At 43.2% G+C, this 26579-nt stretch overlaps 1 protein-coding gene across 1 annotated transcript in view; it reads right to left on the reverse strand.

Annotated features, from left to right (window-relative positions):
• LOC135209765 (proteasome adapter and scaffold protein ECM29-like) overlaps positions 1-20773 on the reverse strand; it is a 104066-nt gene extending 83293 nt beyond the window's left edge. Inside the window, 8 exon segments of the mRNA XM_064242550.1 lie at positions 8821-9022; positions 9144-10142; positions 10304-10453; positions 18764-18882; positions 19042-19158; positions 19306-19433; positions 20467-20570; positions 20682-20773. Coding sequence (XP_064098620.1) covers positions 8821-9022; positions 9144-10142; positions 10304-10453; positions 18764-18882; positions 19042-19158; positions 19306-19433; positions 20467-20570; positions 20682-20773 — 1911 coding nt within the window.
• Positions 20774-26579: the final 5806 nt, after the last annotated feature.

Raw genomic sequence — 26579 nt, forward strand, 5'->3', positions numbered from 1 at the left:
TGTTACTGCCATCAATGCTACCATTACAACCACAAAATTTTCTTATTGAAATACTTGTACAATATATAAACTCATAATCCCATAACTTAACCACCTGTTACAATTCAAAATATAACAAATAAGTTTAACTTGTCATCTAGTTCTATTATCTACATATGTACTAAGTGGCTTGGTGAAGAGGCTACAACATGGAATATGTTAAAATGCAGAGCTCTACAAAATGCTCTAGGAGCTCTAAATCAATATCAGACTGCTCAAGTCTTCAATCTCTATCAATTTCTTTAGTGCTCAGCTCTAGGGAGAAGAGACTTAGCATTGGTGCTAAGTTGTATGGACCATGTAGGAGGATCAAGAGTTGCTGTAGACAATGTTATGAGAGTGGCAAATGAGGAAATAAGCTCTTTTAGCAGCTCTTCTAAAATAATCCTCCATGGCAGCTTGTTTAATAGATGTTGCTCTCTTGGCTTAAATGTCCCTAAAAACTTTGCAGTATTGCAAGACTTAAGAGCTGTTAAATTGAGAATAACTCCTAATCTATATGAAACTAGTCTCATCCTGTCATAAAAGCCCACAAATTCCTCACCATCCTCATCTTGCCAAAAACTGTCAGGCCACAGCTTCCATCATGAACTCTGCAATTACTCAAAGTGAAAGCAGCAACGTACTAGGCATCTTTGCTGCTGTAAGTGTGCTAGAAGTCTGGCACAAACAGACAAGAATTAAGTCTTAACATACTTTCATTTGTCACCGATATTAATAACCTGATTCTCTGGTAAGCCCAAAAGTTACTCAGTAACCCATCCAAAGAGACCTACTGCCTCGAGATCTTCATTTCTTGGTACGACAATGGCTTCCCTTTGGCAATATGGAGTGAATCACTGATAATGCACTTAGTCCAACTTGGATAACTTGAATTTTATCATAGCTTTCTGATGAGTTGTGGCTGAAATATGATATTGTTAGAATACAATAAAGTTTTGTACATACTTACCCGGCAGATATATACTTAGCTTATGTCTCTGACGTCCGACAGAAATTCGAATTTCGCGGCACACGCTGCAGGTAGGTCAGGTGATCTACCCCCCTGCCGCTGGGTGGCAGGAATAGGAACCATTCCCGTTCTAGAACCAGATTTTCTCTTCCACCTGTCTCCTGAGGGGAGGCTGGGTGGGCCATTCATCGTATATATCTGCCGGGTAAGTATGTACAAAACTTTATTGTATTCTAACAATATCATTTTTGTACATGCAACTTCCCCGGCAGATATATACTTAGCTGATTGACACCCTTGGTGGTGGGTAAGAGACAACTATTTACTGAATAGACAGGTAAACAACATACGTTGTAGGTAATAAAAAAAAATAAAACCTTGGTTCCTACTTGTTCAGGCGGAAGATCCCATGGCTAATGCCTAGGAATCTGCTTTGCCTCAAGAGCCTCAGCGAGGATGTGACCTATGGCTAAGAGTTCTTGTGGGTCTGTCGATGGGGTCTTATCCATTTACTCGACAGAGCCTCTTACATGACAATATGCCTATGCCTAGTGGCATAATTAAGGAGCACAACACCGATCCCGATCACCTGATCCTAACACGAGGGTTAGTGCTTAAGTTGAAAAGAGTTATCCCCAAACTCCTTTCAAACAACCCAAAGAAAAAACACGACGTTAAATAAAATTTAACTCACTAGTTAAGAATCAGTATCGGCTCCCTATCCCAGCAATGTATCCGCAGACACATATCAACCAAGAGAGAAGGATCTCTCGTAGGTTATCTTGACATCCTTCGGATATGGGAAGTCAACACAGAGTTGCATCTCCCGTATGTGACAGCTAATATGTCCTTATGACATACTGTTTAAGGAAAGAACAAGAATTCAGAAAAGCTCGCACTTCATGCGCTTTTAATTCTCAGCTGTTTGAAGGAATCATCAATGCACTTGTCAAGTGCTTAGGAGATCACATTGTCTCAAAGAAGGCCAGGGCATTCTTTGATATAGATCTCTTCTGGGTGAAGCCTGGAGCCTGGCTAGCGCTTTGTGCCTGGCAGGCGCCTAGCGCCTGTCTAGCGCCTTGCGCCTGGCTGGAGCCTTGCGCCTGGCTGGAGCCTTGCGCCTGAATGGAGCCTAGAGCCTGGCTGGAGCCTCGCGCCTGGATGGAGCCTCGCGCCTGGATGGCGCCTCGCGCCTGGCTGGCGCCTGATTGGCTCCTCCCTCCTGGCTAGCGCCTCGCGCCTGGCTGGAGCCTTGCGTCTGGCTGGCGCCTTGCGCCTGGAGCTTGGCAGAAGACTTCATGATTACTGTCTATGAGTCTGCATGCCTCAAGAGTTTCAGCGAGATAGGGACCTATGACTGACAAACCCTTCTGGATCATGTCAATGGGGGCTAGCCCGCTTACACGACAGAGCCTTCTCGGATCGTGCCAATGGGGGCTGACCCACTAACATGGCAGAGCCTTACCTGTATCATATCAATGGGGACTAGCCCTCTTACATGACAGAGCTTTAGGTTTCTCTTTACTGGAAGGAGCCTTGCGCCTGGATGGATCCTCAATCCTGACTGGAGCCTAGCCTTGAAGGAGCCTGGCACCTGGATGGCGCCTGGCTGGCTTCTAGAGCCTGGCTGGCTCCCAGAGCCTGGCTGGCGCCTCGCGCCTGGCTTGGCTCCTCCACACTTGCTGGAGCTTCGAGCTTGGAAGAGTCTCTAGGCTGTCTGGCGATGTCCACATCGGACACTCTTATATCTGTCCGATTTGTTCGCCTCTGGCGCATTTGCGCCAGGTTGGAGGCCCGCTCCTTCTCAGTATCCGACCATGACAGAGTTCCTTGGAACTGTCCGCCTCTGGCGTTTTTCGCCTGTATTGGCATTTGGCGCCTGGCTGGCGCTACATTGTCCGAGAGTCCTGAACAACCACATAGTCTATCAGGAGACTGGAGAAGGGAGGAAGAAATTCTTCCCCTTTGATCTTTTGGCCCCTGGCAAGGGGAGGTGATTGGTAGTCAGCTCATCCAGTAGAGACAGGATATCTAACAATACGAGAGAGAAGAGTCTTCCTACGAGGAGGATCCTTCGTGAATACTTCCTTTGCTAACGAGATCCCTTCTTACATGTTGATGAGGTTCCTCGTTGCAGAATCTTCCCTATCCTTGCCCGAAGAAGGGAAGGAGTCTGGAAGTCGAAGGAGAACTCCGAGCTGAAATGGGCGGAACCCTGATTTCTAGCTCTTATTGTATCCTTCTGAATACCTTCTGGGAAGCATTTCGAGCCCTCATCGCACCCCGAAGACTCTGTAGGCAAAACGTTTAAACCCATCTCTTCTTCTGTAGATGAAAAAGTAAGTACCCTGCCTGGGCAACGAACTTCTATCTGAAAGCGTTGCGTCAGGAATAGAGGGTTTTAGTTCTTTTGCCAGACATACTATGCTGGCAAGAACCCATTGCCGAGTCTCCATTGAATCTGATGCGAGATTCCAATGCCACAAAAAATTCACTTGTCTTCTTGGTCGTTTAGGGCTAAGAGAAACAAAGAATTCCTTCATAAACTTTCTCAAAGAAGTTTGATGAGGAGCAGTTCCATTTTGTCGGAACACGGAATCTGTGGCCACAAAAAGATCCCATTCGAAGTACATGATATCCTACTCTTTGTCGTATTGCGGTATCGTATAAGATCCCGAAGATCTTAATCTTCTGTTATCTCTAATTCCCCTTGTAGAGACAGAGTATAACCTTTTACTGCGTTCTTTGATAGCAGATATATACCTAGGTGATTCTTCCTCTGAAAGTGAAGAAAGAACCTCGCTATGTGGTTCACAGAGGTATCGGAAGAGGACAGTTTCCTCATTCCATCTAGCACGATCTGCAGCAATTCTATGTCTTAGCCATGACTATTGTCATTTACCTTGAAAAATCCTCTCATTCATGTCCACTTCTGGTCAGTCTGCATGTGGAAAGACTCAGAGTGGAGAGGTTTTTCAGGTCTATTTATAATAGATTCTGATAGAATATCCAGATACTCTTGGAAAAGCCTTACGAAACATGCTGTGAGAAGAACGTGACTTCTGTGAATCCAACCTCTCTAAGGCCAAAATGAGGCATTCATCCTCTCTTCCTTTGACGCCCATTTATCTTAATATCTGTTAAGAATTTATAACTAGGGAAAAAAGACTAAAGTTTATTCCCCTTCTTTAAATTAAAGATGTCGTATATTGCTACCTCTCTTGGTTCGAGGAAAGGAAGCAGTCTATAGGAAGCCTGTTCGTCTTCTACCTTGCGAAGAGATCTATGAAGAAGACTTTCCGCAGGTTCTCAAAACTCTTTTCAATAAATGTTAGACATACGTTAACAGTTATTATCTTCGATCGAGAAGGTTCTCACGGACATGCAAAATCTTGCACTCGAACCTTTAAGGATCGTTACGTTCCGTGTCTGTTCCCAAATAGGTTCTCTTTTGTTAACGCGAACAGGGGCGAAAAAAGAGATTCTCGATGCTCTTTGCGATATGAGAGTGTCGTGGAATTGGCCTAAGTGATTAAAAAAAATCATTTCATCATTCCTTGTAAGCGACCCCTTTCCGATTAAATGGGTAACGAAATCAGGAACGAATCTTGCCGTTACCGAGCCTCCGAGAGGCTACTGGTTTGTTTGTTTGTTTGTTTGTTTGTATGGTGTTTTTACGTGACTTCCGAACCACGTCGAGAGTGAACTTCTATCACCAGAAATCCACATCTCTCACTCCTCAATGGAATGGCCGAGAATCGAACCCGCGACCACCGAGGTGAGAAGCAAACACCAAACAACACTACTGGACTCTTAGTTAATAACTCGCTAAAACGAGAAAATATCTTGGATGGTGCTTCTGGCGCATTGCGCCAGGCTGGCGCTTCTGGCGCAATTTGCGCCAGGCTGGCGCTTCTGACGCAACTTGCGCCAGGCTGGCGCTTCTTTCTAGTTCTTTTAAGGTTATGTGCCAGAACATCTGTGCCCTTATGGTACCCGACATCCTTCACGTGTTAATTCCGTTCTTAGTAGGAAAAAACTTTTATATACGTAGTATAGTCCATTCAGGGAAACAACTTCTGCCACTAAGAGAATGTTTCCCATCCGACTCACCCATCTTCTCTTGAGCAATATCCGATTCTAAAAAGGTTGTGTGCGTTTCTCGAAAGGATGAGAGAATTATAATATATCGTGCTCTGCCGTATTAGAATCCTTTATAATACTGTCACATTGTGGTAAACAGCATTAATCTAGGAAACCTTTGTAAGGATACTAGGAATTCTGTAGTTAACCTCGGTATGTGCATAAGACTTGACCATACCGTAGTATTAAAGTGAATTCTCTACTACATTCATCTTCTCACTAAGCATGTACTCTAATAAGCCATGCTTTCGTAGGCATGAGAGCATCATATAATATAGAGTTCCGCTGCGTTAGAATCCTTTAATAATGTTACCTACGGTAAACAGCATTGAAATGTTGTAATATCTTTCTTATTGAAAGCTTCTTAGCAAAAGGCAGACAATATTTTATTTATGTTTGCTCAACTATCCCCTCAATCCGAGGCTAAAACCGCGATTGTAGGGGAGAGACACGGTTAGTTATTCCATCCCGCAGGAGAGAGACATGTATCCAACCACTCATGACCGACACCTACATGTTACTGCGTTGGTCTCTAAGGCGCGATAGCAGTCTCCGTTAGCCGTCTGGCTTTACTCTTCCAGAGTTGCCAGCTACTCCATTAAATAAAGGAATCTTATAAAATTATAATCGAACTTCAGGAAGTTCTTATTCATGCATATTTAAGCGAAACAAGACTTCGATAAATCTAGAAGCCAAGTAGGTGTTGTCTTAACAATCCCTTTAAGCGTAGTCCTTCCTAGGAAATTCCTGGAAGGATACTGGTAATTGAGTTGCTCTGCAAAGAAGTAACTACGGTATGTGTGATTTGCCGTATCGTATTCTCATACAGCAGATACTCTACTACCTTCTTTCCCTGCCGAGGCAGATAGAGAAAGGAAAAATTTTTACTGTCTTCGTTCTTTTCGTTAATAGAATGATTAGAAAGAGTATATATCTCCTTAAGGAAGGAAGTTAATCCAGGAACTCTTTAAATCTTCGTGATTTCCTCATAAATCGCGGAAGAGACAGAATTCCTATTCATCTGTAGGGTTTACGGAAGGAAGTAGATATTTCCTATCCGCCATCATACCCAAACGTCGATGAGATTCTTATAAGAAAAACTCCCAAAGCTCTTGCCTCTTCATAACGAGGGAAGAGCATGAATGAAGGAGAGAGTCCGCATTGAGAGGAACTGCCAAACACAGGAGTCTTCTGAATAATGAAAAAATGGCTTCTCTTAGTGTCAGAATCCTTCTGACAAACGCGACGGCCGCCTGTGCGACATCTTGCACCTTTGCCAGGGGAAAGTTGCTCAAGTTAAAAACTCAAAGAGGAGCCTCGCGACTGACCTCTCTCTCATAAGAAGATTTGGAATATTCTGGCGCCTGGCTCCTTGCGCCTAGCGCCTGGATAGTTCCGCGCGCCTGAAATGTTCCGCACGAGAAAGGAGACTCGCTCCTGGAACGTTCGCTTGCGTGGAAGGTCCCGTGCGCCCTGATAGTTCCGAGCACCTACGAGACCCCTTTTTGAAAGAGCCTCTTGCCCGGAAACGTTCAATGGAAGGATCGTTCTGATTGCCACTGCACTATAAGGCTCCTTGCTCTAGCCGTCTGTTTTTCTGGCGCAATTTGCGCCAGGCTGGCGCTTCGTCTCTTTGAAGGCGCCTTGCGCCAAGAAAAATTTTCTAGAACGCAGCTCGCGCTCAGTTGCTAGAACGCGGCTCGCGTTTGGTTGTAGGAACGCGGCTCGTGCTAGTCTGTTTTCTATGGAACGCGGGCTCGCTGCTGGCTGTTGGAACGTTGGCTCACGCTAGCTTGCTGGAACGCGGCTTCCTAAGTTCCTGGCTGGCTCTTGCTCAGTGTTCTCTTAGTTTTTCAGAGAACGCGCTAGATCATCAAAACATATACATTCTTCGTCTTTTCGGATGTAAGATGAAGAGACGCACTTTTTTAAGGATGCCTTTTCAATGGCTATCCTTGGCAGTCTGGGACGCTCTACAGAACCTGCCGAGGGGACGCCTGACCGGTGGGGATTCTCTGAAACCTCCTTACGGCTTTCGACATTCCTTCTCCCCTGGGCTTGGGAGCTTGAAAGAGGTCTAGGCCTGGGAGCGAGACAGCCGATCAGACGCACCCTCCACTGCAATGGGGAACACTAGTAATCACTTCTTACCTTTCAATAGCTCGCATTTTGCGCCACAATCCTTGTCTTCAAATTGCAATTATGAATTTGAAGTTTCTGCGAAGTAAGAAGGGTGATGAGGATGCAACAACTACTAGTACTGTTAATACTCTAATTGCTCGTTAGTACGAGTTTCCAAAAAACTTTTAAAAGAAACGTATCTAGTTACATGCTTTACTGACTCCCTAAAGTAGGAAGTCAGTATATTTCCTCAATCAATTCTAACACTTATTACACGTATTAATGAATAAATATTAATATTTCCCTTTCTTGCAAACTATGTGAGTGTCTACCGAAAATTTCGGTAGTTACACGTCATATATTCTTCGAAATTTTCGAAGCCAATTTCATTAAAAAGTTAATAAAAGCGTATGCCGAACCAAAGACCCAGTACTTCCCTGCAAAAGACAGCCGGAAAGAATCGATGGCGATGAAAAACGAAAATCAAGTCAGGAGGTAGCAACAACATATGTTGACACTACCGCGACAGAGAAAAATCTGGTTCTAGAACGGGAATGGTTCCTATTCCTGCCACCCAGCGGCAGGGGGGTAGATCACCTGACCTACCTGCAGCGTGTGCCGCGAAATTTGAATTTCTGTCGGACGTCAGAGACATAAGCTAAGTATATATCTGCCGGGGAAGTTGCATGTACAAAATACCTTAACCACAACCATAATTAGTTGTTCTCTCTGGCACTTGATATAAAATATAGATGATCTTGTGCTCCTCTATAACACTTTCCTATAGAAAACTAGAATCTGATTTCTTAATAATTCAATTTCTAAGGGAGTGGCAATATCCTGCAAGTCCTGCTTTATTTTTTCTAGTATGCTTACTACCTTGAAAAGCCATTCTGGAACAAAATATAGCGCAATGTTCACAACATACAAGATTAAAGTTTGCCAATGACAGAACAGCCACTGACACAAATGTAAGCACATACAGTCATAACAATAGCAACCAGAGCACACTTGTTTCTAAGACTGATATCACTATTTCCAATCATGGAGGATGAGAGCTGACTTTTGAACACCATAAAAATGATAGATCCACTTCACTTCTCTCTTTCTAAAACAGTAGAATCTACTGAGCCTCGACGAAAGAGTGAAGCATCAACACCATGCTACTATTCACCCAAATAGACTGGCTATATCTTTTAGTGAGCCAAATGGAAACAAAGAGCTTGAAGCGTCCAATATTGTTCAGAGAATCTAAAATTATCCTCACTAATAAGCTATAGAGAATTAAGATTATTTCTGAAATCTGCCAATTACACCAGTTTTCCCAAGAATCAAATACCAAATGTCTAAACCTCCACTATACACTGATACTATACAATACTATGAAAAACGTAGTTAACCAATAGGTTCCAAGAACAGTTTATTTAGGCTGTCCATACTTTAACTTTCCTCCTGGAAATGCAGCAATAATAAGACTTAGATAAAATACAATATATTATTATTATATTATCAATAATTCTCTTCCTATAAAAGAAATGACCTTGGCTTGAAATCAAAATTCTCACCTGTTCCATGACAGCAAGTGGAAATGGTATTGGTTGATTTGCCACATCATGCCATTTACTTCTTGGCAGAGAGTCAACCCTCTTTAAAACATATTCTACCACTGCTGAGAATGGTGGAGTTTGGAATATTTTACTACCATCTTTGGCTTCTTTTGCTGCTTTATACAACTGCCGGCGTGATTCAAGTCGGATATCGTCTTGGCTGCACATGAAAAGATTGAAATATAGTCTCTTACTAAAACTGCAATTTATAAATATATACCATATTTATAAATGTTTGATTAATAGATAAAAAATGTTCACAAACAATGTATTGTACTTACTTGTCACCTGTTGCCACCATAAGGATGAAACGAGATGGAACATGATCTGGAGGGAATACAGACGCAGCATAGTGGACAGCAGTACGTCTTAGTTGAGGATTGTGATGAAGGATGTGATCTGACAACAAGATACATAGCTGATCTTGACTTGACTCTTCTAATGCCTTGCAAACAGGAGCTACCATGGAAAGTGCTTCCTGTACTGCCAATAAGACATCTCCTTCCTCTTGCGTCAAAGCATTCATAAGTGTCTGAAGATAATGCAGTTGTGAAGGATGAGAAAGCAAAAGATTTGGAAGTTTTACAGATAACTTAGCAAGTGCTCCATATGCTAAGGATCGAAGTTTTGGGTCAGACTTTTCCTCTTCAATGACCTTCACCACTCCACCAAACAAAACGCTTCCAACTGGTGCCAGTTTATCCTTGTCAGCATTAAATGCTATATGATGCAAGAAAGAAACACCCTGTTGTTTCAGTTTGGCATTTGAATTCTGACCCCAAAGGCATTCAAAGAAAACTTTCAATGCCAATGGTGCATAATTGCAGGCCTCTTTAGATTTAAGCAAAAAAGGCATTAGCTTTAAGCGAATACGGGTATTAGCAGGGTTCTTGAATTTGTCAGCTGGTGTTCGATCTTTAGGCATCAATGTTCCAAGGAAAAGAACATATATAGGTGCAATAACAGAACTTGTATTCCACTCAATCACACTCTCCATTCTCCTTAGATGTAAATCGGCTGCATTAGCAACAGAAAACCTAGTGTCTGCTGCCCCAACAATCAAATGAAGAACTACGGATGATGGAAGTAGTACATCAGCACTCAAAAATTTAATTATGGAAACTTTAAGTTTTTCCAACTCTTCAGGTTTGGGTGGATTGTCACCCATCACTCTCTTAAACCCACTAATATTCATTCCTGCTGGAACACCGGGAACAGGAGGGCCTTCTGCATTATCTTCAGAGGCTTCAACTGGTCTTTGGTTTGACAATGGCATGGCTCTGTTAAAGAGAAATAAAATGTCTTGTTGCACTTTATGTGAGATAACATTATATTTAAAAGGTAATCTAATAATCAATCCGCAAAGTTCTAACAAAAGCAAGAATAACTATAGCAGTCAACACATTCAACTAATTTATTTTACTGTACAGTAAATTCTTACCCATAAGGTAGCAATAAAACATCCAGCATAAAATCTAAGAGCAATTTTGTAATCCCAGGACGTTCACGGAGACCAAACAATGAAGCTCTCTTCTCAGCACTTTCTGGAATCTTCATGAGACCAAAAACTGGCATCATAAGATATAACAAACTGGAAATGTAAAACAAAATTATAAACATTTAAAAAACACTACATACTATAATTTTCTGAATAATAATTTACTTTAGTTTTTTCCAGTTAGTCGGGTTCTTTGGTTTTTATGATATAATTACAAGGGATCACTAGCCTCAATCCCTATCATTGCAGTATTCAGCTAGATGAAGGTTTGGTAAGTTTTATTAAAATGACATTGTTATGATACAATAAAGTTTCATACATACTTACCTGGCAGATATATACATAGCTATCGACTCCGTCGTTCCCGACAGAATTTCAAATTTCGCGGCACTCGCTACAGGTAGGTCAGGTGATCTACCGCCCTGCTCTGGGTGGCAGGGCTAGGAACTATTCCCGTTTTCTAATCATAATCTCTCTTCCACCTGTCTCCTGCGGGGAGGCTGGGTGGGTCTTCAATTGTATATACTGCCAGGTAAGTATGTATGAAACTTTATTGTATCATAACAATGTCATTTTCATACATTCAACTTACCTGTCAGATATATACATAGCTGATTGACACCCTTTGGTGGAGGGCAAGAGACAGCTAACTAACTGACTAGACAGGTAAACAACATATGTTGTAGGTATTAATAAACCTTAGTTCCTACCTTTTTAGATGGAAGACTTCGTGGCTACTGCCCAGGAGTCTGCTTCATCTCAAGAGCCTTAGCGAGATAGTGATCTGTGGCCAAGAGTTCTTGTGGATCTGTCGATGGGGTCTCTTCCACTTACTCGACAGAATCCTAACTGGCGTTTGTCAATGGGAGCACATCCGCTTATATGACAACACGCACTAATTTAAGGAGCACACAACCAATCCCGATCACCGATCCTAACCCGTGTTAGTTCTAAGATTGCCTAGAGTTATCCCCAAACTCTTTGCAAACAACCACAAACTCGAAACTCATACATACAAAAATAACAAAATTTTTGTACCCCTCTAATAGTCAGATGTCACTCGATTTTCAAAATGAAGAGAATGTGAAGGCCGCCTGTGTGACTACTGACACTCCCATACACCGAAAACCCGAGAACACATCCGACAAGAGGGTTACGTACATAATTTTAAGGATTGGTGCTTTCTCCTTTACCCAGAACCGTTTGTGCTGACACAAACGGACCTAACGAAAAACATTTATCATACGTAACTCGCACGTCTTTTAAATAATGGGATGCAAACACAGAGTTGCATCTCCAATAATTGTGTCCAAAATGTTCTTTAGTGACATATTTCTTTGGAACGCCACCGAAGTTGCGATTGCTCTAACTTCGTGGGCTCCCACTCTAGAAGATTAAAAGAATCATCTGGACACTTCTTATGAGCTTCCGTGATAACACTTCTAACAAAGAAGGCTAAAGCGTTCTTGGACATTGCTCTCTTGGGGTCTTTCACTGAGCACCAAAGACCTTTCTGCGAACCCCCAACTGCTTCTTCCTGTCCAGATAAAATTTTAGAGCTCTAACTGGGCAAAGGGATCTTTCTGCCTCTCTGCCCACCAAACTAGAAAGTCCTTTCACTTCGAAGCTCCTGGGCCAGGGATTCGAAGGGTTTTCATTTTTAGCCAGAAAAAGTGACTGAAATGAACAAATTGCGGAGTCTCCTTTGAAGCCAACTCTTGATTCAAGGGCGTGCAACTCACTGATTCTTTTTGCCGTTGCAAGAGAGATCAGAAACAACACATTTCTAGTGATATTACGGAACGAAGCAGTGTGAAGTGGTTCGAATTCATCTGATGAAAGAAATTTAAGAACCACATCTAAGTTCCAGCTTGGAACCTTAGGTACAAGTGATTTAGATGTTTCGAATGAACGAATGAGGTCCGTGCAAAATCCTTATCATTCGTTAGATCTAATCCTCTGTTTCTAAAGACTGCTGAGAGCATACTCCTGTACCCCTTAATAGTTGGTACTGAGAGATGCGACTTTTGTCTAAGAAACAGAAGGAAATCTGCAATTTCGGTCACAGAGGTACTGGAAGAGGACAGCTTCTTCGACCTACACCAGTTTCTGAAAACTTCCCACTTCGATTGGTACACTCGCCTCGTAGATGATCTGCGGGCTCTAGCAATTGCGTTTGCTGCCTGGCGAGAAAACCCTCTCGCTCTGACAAGTCTTTCGATAGTCGAAAGGCAGTCAGAGCAAGAGCGGGTAGATTTTGATTGGTAACCTCTCGAAGTGGGGTTGTTTGAGCAGATCTATTCTGTTTTGGAAGAGATCTGGGGAAGTCCACTGTCCATTCCATCACCTCTGTGAACCAAATTTGAGCTGGCCAATACGGAGCGATCAGAGTCATCTTGGTTCCTTCGGATGCCACGAATTTTCTGACTACTTCCCCCAGTATCTTGAACGGGGGAAAAGCGTAAACGTCTATTCCTGACCAGTCCAGGAGAAAGGCGTCTGTTGCATAAGCCCGGGATCCTCCACCAGGGCACAAAATGTATCTATCCTTTTGGAGAGGAACGTGGCGAAAAGATCTATTTGAGGCTTCCCCCAAAGGAGCCAAAGGCTCTGACAGACTTCTGAGTGGAGTGTCCACTCTGTAGGGAAGGACCTGGAGTCTCCTGCTCAATCTGTCCGCTCTCACATTCCTCTCCCCTTGAACAAACCTTGTTAGGAGAATTACCTTCCTTTGGTTCGCACCCAATCAGTAGATCCCGTGCCAGCTCGTACAGAGCAAAAGAGTGCGTCCCTCCTTTTCTTTTGACATAAGCCAGAGCTGTCGTATTGTCTGAATTTATCTGCACGACTTTTCCTCTGACTAAGTGTTCGAAGCTCTTTAGTGCAAGGTGAATCGCTAAGAGCTCTTTGCAATTTATGTGCCATGACACCTGTTCTGCCGACCAGGTGCCTGACACTTCCTCTGGGTCCCAATGTTGCACCCCAGCCCGCCTCCGAGGCGTCTGAAAACAATGTCAGGCTTGGGTTCCGTACTTGCAGGGACACTCCTTTGTTTTCCTTTAATGGAACCAACCACCACTTCAATGATGTTTTATCTCTTCCGAGATTGGAAACGTGTCCGAGAGCTGACCATCTTCCAACTCCAACTTCTTCTTAGGAAGAACTGAAGCGGTCGAAGATGTAATCTTCCTAGGAGAAAGAACTGTTCGAGCGAGGAAAGGGTTCCCAGAAGGCTCAGCCATTCCCTCGCTGAAGTGCGCTCCTTCCCTAGAAAGTTCGATACTGTGGCACAGCCTTTCTTTATTCTCTCTTGAGATGGAAAAACTCGAAAACCCCGAGAATCCATCTGAATCCCCAGATAAACACGTTCTGGCTGGGGATCATCTGAGACTTCTCGAGGTTCACGATCAATCCCAAAGACTTTGTCAATTCCAGTGTTGTTCGCAGGTCCTCCAAACACTGCTTTTGAGACCTGGCTCTGATGAGCCAGTCGTCCAGGTACAGGGAGACATTTATCCCTTTCAAATGTAAGTGCCTTGCTACATTTTTCATCACGTCTGTGAAGACTTGAGGAGCCGTGGACAGGCCGAAACACAGGGCCCTGAACTGATAATTTCTTCCTTCGAACATAAATCGAAGGTACTTCCTCGACGAATGGTGGATCGGGATGTGGAAGTATGCGTCCTGAAGGTCTAAGGACACCATCCAATCCCCTTGCCGCAGTGCTGCAAGGACTGAGGCAGACGTTTCCATGCTGAACTTCTGTTGTTCGACGAATTTGTTCAGCGCACTTACGTCCAGTACCGGTCTCCATCCCCCACCCCCCGAGGCTTTTGTTACAAGAAACAAGCGATTGTAAAACCCCGGGGAGTTGCAATCCAGCACAAGTTCTATTGCTCTTTTGTCCCACATCTGTTCCAACCATCTGACGAAGAGTATCCCTCAGAATAGGGTCCCTGTATCTGGCGGACAATTCCTCGGAGATGTTGTCAAGGGAGGAATGTCCTTGAATGGGATGCGATACCCCTTCTTGATAATCGACATCGTCCAAGTGTTGGCTCCTATGTCTTCCCAGGCTTTCGCAAAATAATGTAGCCTGGCTCCTACGGGTGTCTGGAGGACAGAATTTTCACTTCCCTTCTTAAAGGAACGGAAGGAAGACCTGCCCCTCTTATCGTTGACTTCCTTCTGGCGATCGGTCTAGTTGGAAGACCTCCTCGAAAGGGCTGTTTCTGAGCTGGGCGAGCCACTTTCTTTTCCTCACTAGCCACAGGCCTATTCTTCCTTGAGGATTGTCTAAGGAGATCCTGGGTGGCCTTTCCGTCAGAGAATGCGCGATGTCCTTCACCAACTGTGAGGGAAAAGGTTTTCAGAGAGAGGCGCAAACAATAATGCGGCTCTCTGTGAATGAGAGACGGCCTTCGTGAGGAAAGCACTGTGCACCGCCTTTTCTTTAAAACTCCTGCACCATATAGGGAGCATACCTCAGCCGATCCATCCTGAACAGCCTTATCAATACAGGCGAGGATGCAATTCAGGGTTTCTGGGTCGAGTTGTTCATTTTCTTGAGATTTCTTGGCCAGAACCCCAAGGGACCAATCTAAGAAGTTAAAAACTTCTAAATTATGAAAAAGTCCCTTGATGAGGTGATCCGTTTCCGAAAGCCCCCATGTAACCTTCGCTGCATTCAAGTGCGTGCCTTCTCGACGATCCACCAAACTCGAGAAGTCTGACTCAGCTGAAACGGACAGAGATAGTCCCATATCCTCTCCCGTTTCATACCAAATTCCTCTCCTCCCTGTAAGTTTAGCGGGAGGCATACAAAAGACCGTCCTTCCTAACTCCTTCTTCTTCTTGAACCAGGAGTCAAGAGATTGTAGAGCTCTCCTCATAGAAATGGCAGGCTTCATTTTAAGGAAAGAGGAAGACTTGAGTGTTTTCGTGCTTGAAAACTGCGAGCGTGGCGAAGGGGGAGCAGCTGGCGTCAAAGAGTCTCCATATTCCTCCAACAAAAGGGACGAAAGAACTTTATAATTAGAAGATCCTTCCTTCATTTCGTCCTCCGAGGCATCTTCTGGGTTGATAGGCTCGGAAGGAGAAGGTTCTCTTCTTTCTACTGACTCTTCTCTTACTCTCTTACGAGTGTCAGGCTCTTCCGAGGAATGCGCCTGGTGTACAGTAGGAGTATCTCGCCTGGGAGGAGTAACGTGCTTGGAATACTCCTGGCGCCTGGCAGGCGCAAAGCGCCTCGAATACTCCTGGCTTTCAGTAGGCGCATTTTGTTAGAATCCTCCTGGCGCGTTGTAGGAGTATTAAGTTCCGAGTACTCCTGGCGCCTGGGAAGAGTATTAGCTTCGGAATACTCTGGCGCCTGGAGGAGTAACCGCGCCCTGGAATACTCCTGGCGCCTGGCAGGCGCAAAGCGCCTCGAATACTCCTGGCTTTTATCAGGCGCATTTTGTTCAGATACTCCTGGCGCGTAGTAGGAGTATTAAGTTCCGAATACTCCTGGCGCCTGGGAGGAGTATAAGCTTCGGAATACTCCTGGCGCCTGGGAGGAGTAACGCGCCTGGAATACTCCTGGCGCCTGGCAGGCGCAAAGCGCCTCGAATACTCCTGGCTTTTAGAAGGCGCATTTTGTTCAGAATACTCCTGGCGTGTGGTAGGGTAATTAAGTTCCGAATATTCCTGGCGCCTGGGAGGAGTATTAAGTGCAGAGTACTCCTGGCGCCTGAGAGGAGTATAAGCTTCCGAATACTCCTGGCGCCTGGGAGGAGTATTTAGTTCAGAATACTCCTGGCGCCTGGGCAGGAAGTATCTAGGCCCGACGACTCCTGGTGTCTTGTGAGGAGTACGCCGTTCGAATACTCTTGATCCTTAGCATGCGTCTGATGTTTAGTAGGCGCTTTCCGTCTCACAAGTGCTCTACTCCTAACAGGATCTTCCTCTTCAGGTAACTCTTGGCGCTTGATTGAAGATCTTGAATCTTGTACTGGCTCGTTGCGCCTACTCGGAGTCTGGCTTCTGGTTGGCGCCCTACTCTTGACAGGAGTAGCTTCCTTTCTTACCTCTCTCCTGTCTAGCGCACCGCCTCCCCCAGAGATGGCCGCCTGTGCGACAACTCCCCTGAAGGATGCGTCGCGCCTGGCAGGAGATAGGTATTTAGATCTTTTAATAGGAAGCCTATCATCCTTCTTACGAGTAGGCTCCTTATAACGAGTTCCTACTAACAAGGCTAATTGCTCTTGCATATTCTTCAAAATTTCTTGGTTGAGGAATCTTCCGCATTAGGAGGTAGGGAGATCTGGAAGGCGCTCTAGGATCTCTTCCAGACCCAGAGTCTGACTGTATTCTCGCCCTCTTTATTACCGAAGGTGCTCCTCCTTCTGAGAAGCGCTCGGGACTCGAATTGAGCTCGTGCTCTTTCTTACTCCTCTTCAAAGGACGGGAAAGATTCGACTCCTTCCATCCTCTTCTCGGCGAAGGCGAACTCGACGACGAAAAGCACTCTCGAAGGATGCTTTTCCTATAGCGGTCTTTGGCAGTCGATACGATCGATTCTGCCGAAGGGACGCCTGATCGTTGGGGATTCTCCACAACCCCCGTACGGCTTTCGACTTTCCTTCTCCTCCGGGCCAGGGAGCTTGGAAGAGGTCTAGGCCTGGGAGCGTCGCAGAGACGACCAGACGCCCCCTACACGTTAGCACTGGGGGACACTAATATCACTGCCACATTCACTTTCCTTACCTTCCAATGCTGACGACTTTTTCCTGCATTTTCTGAAGGGAAGCTCTAAGTTCTGCTATTTCGAAGCAGAAACTAGAGGGATTAGCAAGATGTGAACGGGCTGAAACAGAATGGTTATTATCATCATAGGAAGAAGCTACGGAGCTAGAACAGTAAATCATGAGAGGCAGACATACTGCGGGTTTTATAAGCCGCCTTCCTCTCTCTATCTCTCTCTAACTTCTTCAAGTAAGAAGTTAGATTCTTCCACTCTTGTGCATTCAGATTCTCACACTCATTACACGTACTTCTCAATCGAACATTCAACCATTCTACACCCCCTACAACTAGTGTGAGGATCTACCGAAGCTTTCGGAATCCTCACCTTACAGCCCTCATTCACACACACTCTGAAACTAACACTAGAATCAGACATATTCACAAATTCCAAAAACCAAGTCCAAAAAACAGTCCACGATAGCGAATGCCAAACAACGATCCAAGTACGTCACCAAATATCAGCGAGAGATGATCAAAAGCTTTGCGAAAAACGAATTCTAGTCAGGAGGAAGTAACAACAATGTTGATACAGCCGGCGACAGAGAGATTATGATTAGAAAACGGGAATAGTTCCTAGCCCTGCCACCCAGAGCAGGGCGGTAGATCACCTGACCTACCTGTAGCGAGTGCCGCGAAATTTGAAATTCTGTCGGGAACGACGGAGTCGATAGCTATGTATATATCTGACAGGTAAGTTGAATGTATGAAAATACAAATTTCAAAATAAAATTTACCTCAGTGCCTACCAAACAATCCAAAAACCTCCTTCTAAGCCCAAGAGTCCTATCCCAAGAAATCAGCCCACCACTGGAATCCATGGGTCAGTTCCATAAGACAGTCTTTACCCTTGAGATATCAATATGACTAGCATACTGAAACCTCAGGTTCAACCATTATTGGGTGGTTGACAAAACCATCACAACTACTACTGGCTTTGAAAATAATTCCAATCCCAGCAATTTCTTGACAATCAAATCTTTGAAGAGGAAGTTGGAAGGTTTGGCAACAACATGGAAGAAAACTGATCAAATACGGAAGAGATTGAGATAATGATGGAAAAGAGAAATGTTTATAAAATGACATCAGTTTGAGTCCTCTCACCCTTCTTACAACTTCAACATCGACTATAAACATTCTATGATGAAGCCAGATGAATTCAACAAGGTATTTTATCACTGAGAATGGATCCTACAGTGGGAGAAGGTGGTCTGCCTCTCACTCGTCATGGGTAAACATTTAGTGTCTCCTAAACAATAAGGATAAATAAATTTCTCAGACTTCTTGAGCTCTTGCACAGGATATAAGGCCACCTTTCCTACTTCCAGAGAGCAAGTTAAATATGATTGGGGTTGTATATATGACTACCAAGTGTGTAATGAGGAAAATCACAAAAACATTGAAAATACTAATGCTGACAATTAATACATATACCTTTCACCTACAGACAGCTTGAACTTTACAGCAGCACTATAACTCCTGGTATACAAATTATGAGATTAAATAACTAAGAAAAAGCCAAATTCTGTAAATTAGAATATTTCAAGTAACCTTTAAAAAATGACAGTATATTGAAACCAACACAAAATTAAATGATGAATACATATTAAAAGCCTTTACCTGTCTTGGTGTTGAGACGGTTTTCCCTCCATACTGTTAAGCATTGATGGTAAAAGTTCAATTTGCTTGTTGAGGTCCAGGCGTGGATATCCCATTCTGATGTAGATAATGGAGAAATTCTGTATGGACAGAATGATAAATATTAAAAACAAACATTACATAATTCATTCCAATTTTCACATATACAGAATATATATGGCAGCATTTTTCCAAGATGTTATATTTAATAAAAAACACATAACTAATCCTCAACCTGATTAAAAGTAAATTTTACTTACTGTTACAAAAGCAGTAGCACTTGGGTTCTGATACTGAGCTAACAAAGCCTCTACAGGGAGCTGAATACTCTCATGGTCCTTGACTCTTCGATTGACATGAATCAATAATTCCATCACCTTTTAAAGGAAAACTTTACTAATAAACCATAATAGACAAGTGATATTGCAATTCAAATAAAATTACATGAAAGTTTCTCAAATATTCAGATAACTTTCAATTACTGCATTCTTCCATTTGTTGATCAATGTGAAGAAATTATTCACCTTTTTCCGCACAGGTTCATGAGGTGAAGCTAACTTCAAAATAACAGGGGCAAGAAATTTCAGAAGTTCTTCCTCAAGTGCCTCGTCTGTAGCTGCAGATCCAATACGAAATACTCTTTCAACAAGCACTGAAAGAAATAAACAAAATGTATTGCTAATAAGTAAATAAAAACCTATGATGAAAGCAATGTACTATGTAATTCCAAACAAAGATTGACCTACACTAATCTGAACTCCCTGGGACCTAAGAAGTCCCAGATAAAAGAAATGTCAAGATAATGGATACTTCTCAACGACAGCTAACCACCTCATTATCTCTTTAAAACATCAAATACCATACATAATTGTGTAATATTCGACTATGTGTAATATCTGACCTCAACTTTTCCCCAAAAACCAAACCTCATCTTATAATCCATGATAGCTGTGAGTTCTGATTTTCTAAGTAGTCAACAATTAAGCTTGGCAGTGTTTTGCTTCAGATAATTTAGCTGCACTGTACAACATAATATATTCAAAATTTAACATATTCAATATCTTTATGTGATATATTTATGCACACTTAAAAATTAGTAACAAAAAAATGCTCTCTTATGACAAACAAGGACAAAATTGGTATTTTATCATGATGGGATGAACTCCATCAAAACAAGAACTATAATTTGGCACACTCATCAGTAAATGTTAATATTAAAAAACATTTAAGAAAAATTATGAGATAGGCTATAGAAAATATTTGCAATTACAAATCACAAGAAAAGCAAAATAAAAAAATTCTAATGGTTATGACAAACAACAAACATGGAGTAAACATTACCAACACATATAATGCATCAATATATTAAACTATGATTCAAACACTATCATAATAATACCTATTTGAAGGTCAACTAGCCAATTATCAAGCAACTCAAAATCATATCCCTTGCAAGTGGGCCGGGCAAATACCATGGTAAACACTTGTGTGAACACCTGTAGGGCTGCTGTCTGTTCAAAGCATGGGGACGTGAAAATACGCATCCTTCGGATCCACCGAGTGCATAAAGTCACTCTCTTTGATGGAATCCAACACTAAATGATTTTATTTAATTTGAATTGAACAAGCTCATTCTATAAGGAAAGGTCAATGACTGGTCTCTTGCCACAAGTCAACATCCTCACCCTGAGGTACTTGTAAAAGCCTGTAGAGTGGTGTTCCACAACTACCACCACATTCTTCTCCAGCACTGTCCTCACCTCTGCTGACATGACCAGTTTTGGGAGGTCTTAGAGGGTGGGTTGGAAATGACTATCCTGGGCTATGTTCTTGTTGCTACCACAACACCCAATTGCATATGCTCCTCCTACTTGTGGCAGCTGGAGAAGGGACAACCTACCTTAATTTTGCCTCTCCTCTTCTTTCACTTGCTTTCCCTTTTAGCTGTGGCTGGAGGGAATGGTCAGAGATGTTGAGAAAAATCCAAGTCATTCCTTAAGGATAGACACACCTAACTTCCTTATCTTGGTTTCATGGAGGCATGACCCTTCTCAACACTGAATATAGGTGTGGCTATTCCCAAAGACTGATGCCATTTTCCTTAGAAGCCCCTCAAAGAATTGAAGAAGATACATGGTGGATGAAGGCATCCAGGCTATCAAAATGCCTTTTCTACCCCCCTCTTCAAATTGAGTAAAGAGGAGTCCATAAGTGATCCATTCCACAAAGGAATACCAAACTTTGCCAAAAACCGTTGGGAGAAGGGCACAGACAGCCTGTCACATCTCCTGAGGACAAAATGAGCCCAAAGGTATCCACACCGTAGTGCACTCTGATAGTGCCCATTTACATCAAGATGTCTTTGACATATAATAGACCAGTTGGTTCTCAACCTGGGGGGTGTGCCCCCAAAGGGAGTGTCAGTAATTTCCTGGGGAGGCATGAGCCCTATGGAAAAATAAAAAATTGTCTAATTATATTTGTTATTCTTTTAACAAGAGTGAGGAACTAACATTCAGACGTTTATGACAAAATGCAAACGTATCACCTTATAATGTTAGTTTCCTATAGTCTACTATACTCTATTTAGACTCATTGGGCTTACATGTTTTGTAATTATTTACCTCCCTCCCTATCACTCAAAACTGCTTCTCTCTCTCTCCTTTTCGTTTTATTTTCCTTTAAATCTGGGAGGGAATTTTACTAACGATGCAGAAGGGAGGCGTGGAGGGATAGAACCAACTCTACAACACATAAATCTGCTGAGGTACAGGAGAAAGATTCCAGGGTAGTAGTCAAGTTTTGGGAAGAATGGGGCGACGTAGGGTCCCAAACACATCAGAAACGAAACCCCATTTCAACCCTACCTATGGCAGAAGTGCCACCCTCAGGTGAGCAAACACTACCGCCCCTCAGAGAAAAAAGGCATACATTCAAATCTGCAGGACCTTGTTAGATGGCTTCATTGACCTCTTTTATTGAGATTTTTGTGAAGATGCATATTACTGACTTCTGTGTTTGTCATGTGTATACGTATAATACTTTCAATTCAATTAAAGAATTTTATTACTTTTGGTTTCTGAATTCTATGATCTGGGATAAGTCATTGTGTTTACCCTCTGTAATACATAGTTGCAGAAGTACTGAAATAAGCAATACTTCCTTTCGATCACATTTCTTATAAAGCAATTAGCCACTGCTATTTGAGAGCCTTATTAAAAATATACTTTAGACAGATATCATAAAGACCATTAGGCTATATAATATATAATTGGGGCAGAGGCCAAAATTTATTTTTTTTTACTACATTTTCATGTTCACATAATAAACAAGGAATGCAGTGAAAATTTCTACATACAGATGCCAATAGTTGCAAAAACACAATACCAGCTTACCCTATAATCTTTAATTTGGCAAGGGAAGAAGAATATGCTAGTATGATGGAGATAAACTATTTATTGCTTGTTTTTCCTTAGTCATATAAATTCATCGATGAGAATCACTTACTTTCATAGTTATACAAGTACTACTGGACTGTAATGCAGCATTATGCACTTTAATGCTTTCTTTGACTTCACCTTTATGTCAAAAGGGTAGCTAAAAAGATAATCTATCATGTGTATCTACAGCCTTGGCAATTGAAATATAAGATGACAAGGTACATGATTTTATATATAAATTTAGCTACATAGGGTAAAAAACCGCATGGTACAGGGGTGGACCATGTACGATCAATGTGTACAACCCCAAAAAAAGTACATTATAACGCGTCCTGACATCGGAGATGGGCATCAGACGCGACTTGTTGTTGGTGAGAAACGGAGCTAAAGACCTCTACTCCAGTGTCAGGATGCGTTATAATGTACTTTTCTTGGGGTTGTACACATTGATCGTACATGGTCCACCCCTGTACCATGCAGTTTTTTTACCCTACTACTACTGTGCATACATGAAGGCCTAAAGGTTATGGTGGTGGGAAGGGGTTTACTATAAAGAATAGTAGACCTTAGGCTGTCTTTTTTATTTGTTTCTCTTTGCTATTCTAGGTTGTTATACTATATTTCAGGGTAATCCTACAGTTTAGGGGTCCAAATTCACTGCTTCCTTGTGTGTGTTTAAACTTACTTTTCTATTTTCAGTTTCCTCTTTTGAAAGATCTGCAAACATACCTAAATATGACAATTTGTCCAAAATTGCATTTTTCCTAACTATACAAACCTGAGGTCCTTTTACAATAGGGAAGGTATAGCGGCAGCTGGATAGGTCGTAAGCTTTCGAACAAGGGGTTCGGTAGTTAACTGCTTGTCCGACAGGCGCGCGCGCGCGACTGGGAGGTAAACAAATCACTTTTGCGGCCCTTTTGGCCAAGCAAAAACTACAGAGTGAGGGGTGGCATGAGGTGGGACTATGTGTAAAAGGACCTCAGGTTTGTATAGTTAGGAAAAATGATATTGTTATGTTACAATAAAGTTTCATACATACTTACCTGGCAGATATATACATAGCTAAGACTCCGTCGTCCCCGACAGAAATTCAAATTTCGCGCCACTCGCTACAGGTAGGTCAGGTGATCTACCGGCCTGCCCTGGGCGGCAGGACTAGGAACCATCCCCGTTTTCTATCATATTTTTCTCTCTTCCCCCTGTCTCCTGCGCGGGGAGGCTGGGTGGGCCTTTAATTGTATATATCTGCCAGGTAAGTATGTATAAACTTTATTGTACATAACAATATCATTTTCATACAATCAACTTACCTGTCAGATATATACATAGCTGATTGGCACCCTTCGGTGGAGGGTAAGAGACAGCTACTATATGGAATAGACAGGTAAACAACATATGTTGTAGGTATAAATAAAACCTTGGTTCCTACCTGATAGGTGGTAGACTTCGTGGGTGTTCGCCCAGTAGTCTGCATCACCTCAAGAAACTTTAGCGAGATATATGATCTATGGCCAAGAGTTCTTGTGGGTCTGCCGATGGGGTCTTATCCGCTTACCCTCGCAGAGCCTAAAAGGACTTTGTCAATGGGTGCTGATCCACTTATATGACAATACACCTTATTAAGGAGCACACAACCAATCCCGACCACCTGATCCTAACCATATGTTAGAACTAAGGATTTTGTTACGAGTGACCCCCGAACTCGTCACAACAACCGTAACTCAAAACCACTACGCACACATACATAATTTTCCAAAAAAAAAATTATACTCAACTAATTGGGTATGACGAGAATTCTCTTACTGAACAACATAGACGGCCGCCCGTGCGAGCCAAATCCTCCATTGTTCGAAGAGACTCTCGACCATATCCAAAAAGAATAACAGTATATACATTTAAGGATTGGTGTCGGCTCCCGTACCCAGAATCGTATCTGCCGATACGATAGGACCTAGAGAAAAACACTTCTCATACGTCACACGTACGTCTTTCAAGTAATGAGATGCAAATACTGAGTTGCATCTCCAGTATGTCGTGTCAATGATGTTTTTAAGTTTTCGAAACATATTCTTATAAAACGAGAGAGACGTCGCAACCGCTCTTACTTCATGAGCTTTTACTCTTAGTATTTGTAATTGTTCGTCAGGACAGACCTTATGAGCGTCCGTAATGACGTTTCTTACAAAGAACGCCAGAGCATTCTTGGACATCAGTCTTGTGGGGTCTTTTACCGCGCACCAAAGACCTGTCTAGAGCCTCCCAACTGACGCTTTCTCTGAAGGTAGAACTTCAGAGCTCTAACAGGGCATAGAGACCTCTCTGCTTCTCTGCCTACGAGACTCGACATTCCTTTGACTTCGAATGACTTAGGCCAGGGATTCGTGGGATTCTCGTTTTTCGCTAAAAACAGGGTCTTAAACGAGCAAATCGCCGAGTCTCCCTTGAATCTACTTTATCCTGCAGAGCTTGTAATTCACTAATTCTTTTTGCCGTAGCTAAAGATAAAAGGAATATGCATTTTCTAGTTATGTCTCTAAACGATGCCAGATGAGGAGGCTCGAATCTATCCGAAGACAGATATTTGAGGACTACGTCCAGGTTCCAGTTCGGAGGTACTGGTTCCTTAGACTTCGAAGTCTCAAAAGATCTTATGAGATCGTGGAGATCTTTGTTATTCGCTAGATCTAATCCTCTGTTCCTGAATACAGCCGAGAGCATACTTCTGTATCCCTTTATTGTGGATACGGCTAGATGAGATTTTACTCTCAGGAATAGCAAGAATCAGCAATTTCCGCTATAGAGGTAGAGGAGGAGGACAACTTCTTGGCTCTACACCACCTTCTAAAGACCTCCCACTTCGACTGGTATACTTTCGTAGTGGAGGTTCTGCGAGCTCTCGCGATCGCGCTTGCCACTTCGCGAGAAAAGCCTCTCGCTCTGACAAGTCTTTCGATATCGAAAGGCAGTCAGAGCGAGAGAGCGGAGGTTTTGATGGTACTCTTGAAGTGTGGTTGTTTGAGAAGATCCGTCCTTCTTGGTAGGGATCTTGGAAAGTCTACGATCCACTCTACCACCTCCGTGAACCATTCCTGGGCGGCCCCAAAAGGGGGCTATTAACGTCATCCTCGTCTCTTTTGACGCCACCACACTTTTTCATTACTAACCCCAGGATTTTGGAATGGGGGAAAAGAAAAACATAAACGTCTACTCGAGACCAGTTTAGCAGAGAAAAGGCGTTACTACCCTAATTGCTCTTGGATCTTCACGGACCGAGCAAACACTGGGAGCCTTTTTGAAATGAATGTTGCGAAAGAGATCCACATGAGGAGTTCCCCACAGAGACAGAGATCGAGCCACACTTACCTCGTGTAGAGTCCATTCTGTATGAAGGACCTGGTTTTTCCTCCATGCTGAGCCTGTCCGCCCTCACATTCCTTACTCCCTGTACGAACCTTGTCAGCAGGGAGATGTTCCTGTGAGACGTCCACAGTAATAGGTCTCTCGTGAGTTCGTAAAGGAACGAGGAGTGCGTCCCTCCCTGTTTCCGAATGTAGGCAAGTGCGGTGGTGTTGTCCACGTTTACTTGTCACTACCTTGTTTGTCACCAGAGGTTCTAGGCTCTTCAAGGCCAGATGTACGGCGAAGAGCTCTTTGCAGTTTATGTGCCAGAAACACCTGTGCTGGTTCCCAGGTGCCTGACACTTCCTCTGAGCCTAATGTCGCTCCCCAACCTGTCTCCGACGCGTCGGAGAACAACACTAGGTCTGGGTTCTGTGTTCTTAGAGAGATCCCTTTGTTCTCTTCCAGAGGTAGCAACCACCACTGTAGGTGTGCCTTTATCTCCACTGGAATGGGAAAAACGTCCGACAGTTGTCCGTTTTTCCAGCTCCAAGACCTCTTGGAGAAGAATTGAAGTGGACGTATATGAAGTCTTCCTAGAGGGAAGAATTGTTCCAGCGAGGGAAAGCGTCCCCCAGAAGGCTCAACCATTCCCTCGCTGACGTTTGTTTGCTTCTCTAAGAAGAGAGAGATTATCCGCAAACCTTTTGCGGTTCTCTCTTGCGAAGGAAAAACTCGAAAACCGAGAATCCATCCGAATCCCAGATAGACTAGGTCTTGTCTGGGGGTCAGCTGAGACTTCTCGAGGTTCACAAGCAATCCCAACGCCTTGGTTAAATCCAGAGTTAACTTTAGTCCCTCCAAGCACTGTCTCTCCGATCTGGCCCTGATGACCCATCGTCTAGATACATAGAGACATTCACATGTCCTTTGAGATGAAGAAATCTCGCCACATTCCTCATCAGGCTTGTGAAGACCTGAGGAGCTGTGGACAGGCCGAAACACAAGGCTCTGAA

Source organism: Macrobrachium nipponense, chromosome 38, assembly GCF_015104395.2.
Source record: "Macrobrachium nipponense isolate FS-2020 chromosome 38, ASM1510439v2, whole genome shotgun sequence".
NCBI lineage: Eukaryota > Metazoa > Arthropoda > Malacostraca > Decapoda > Palaemonidae > Macrobrachium > Macrobrachium nipponense.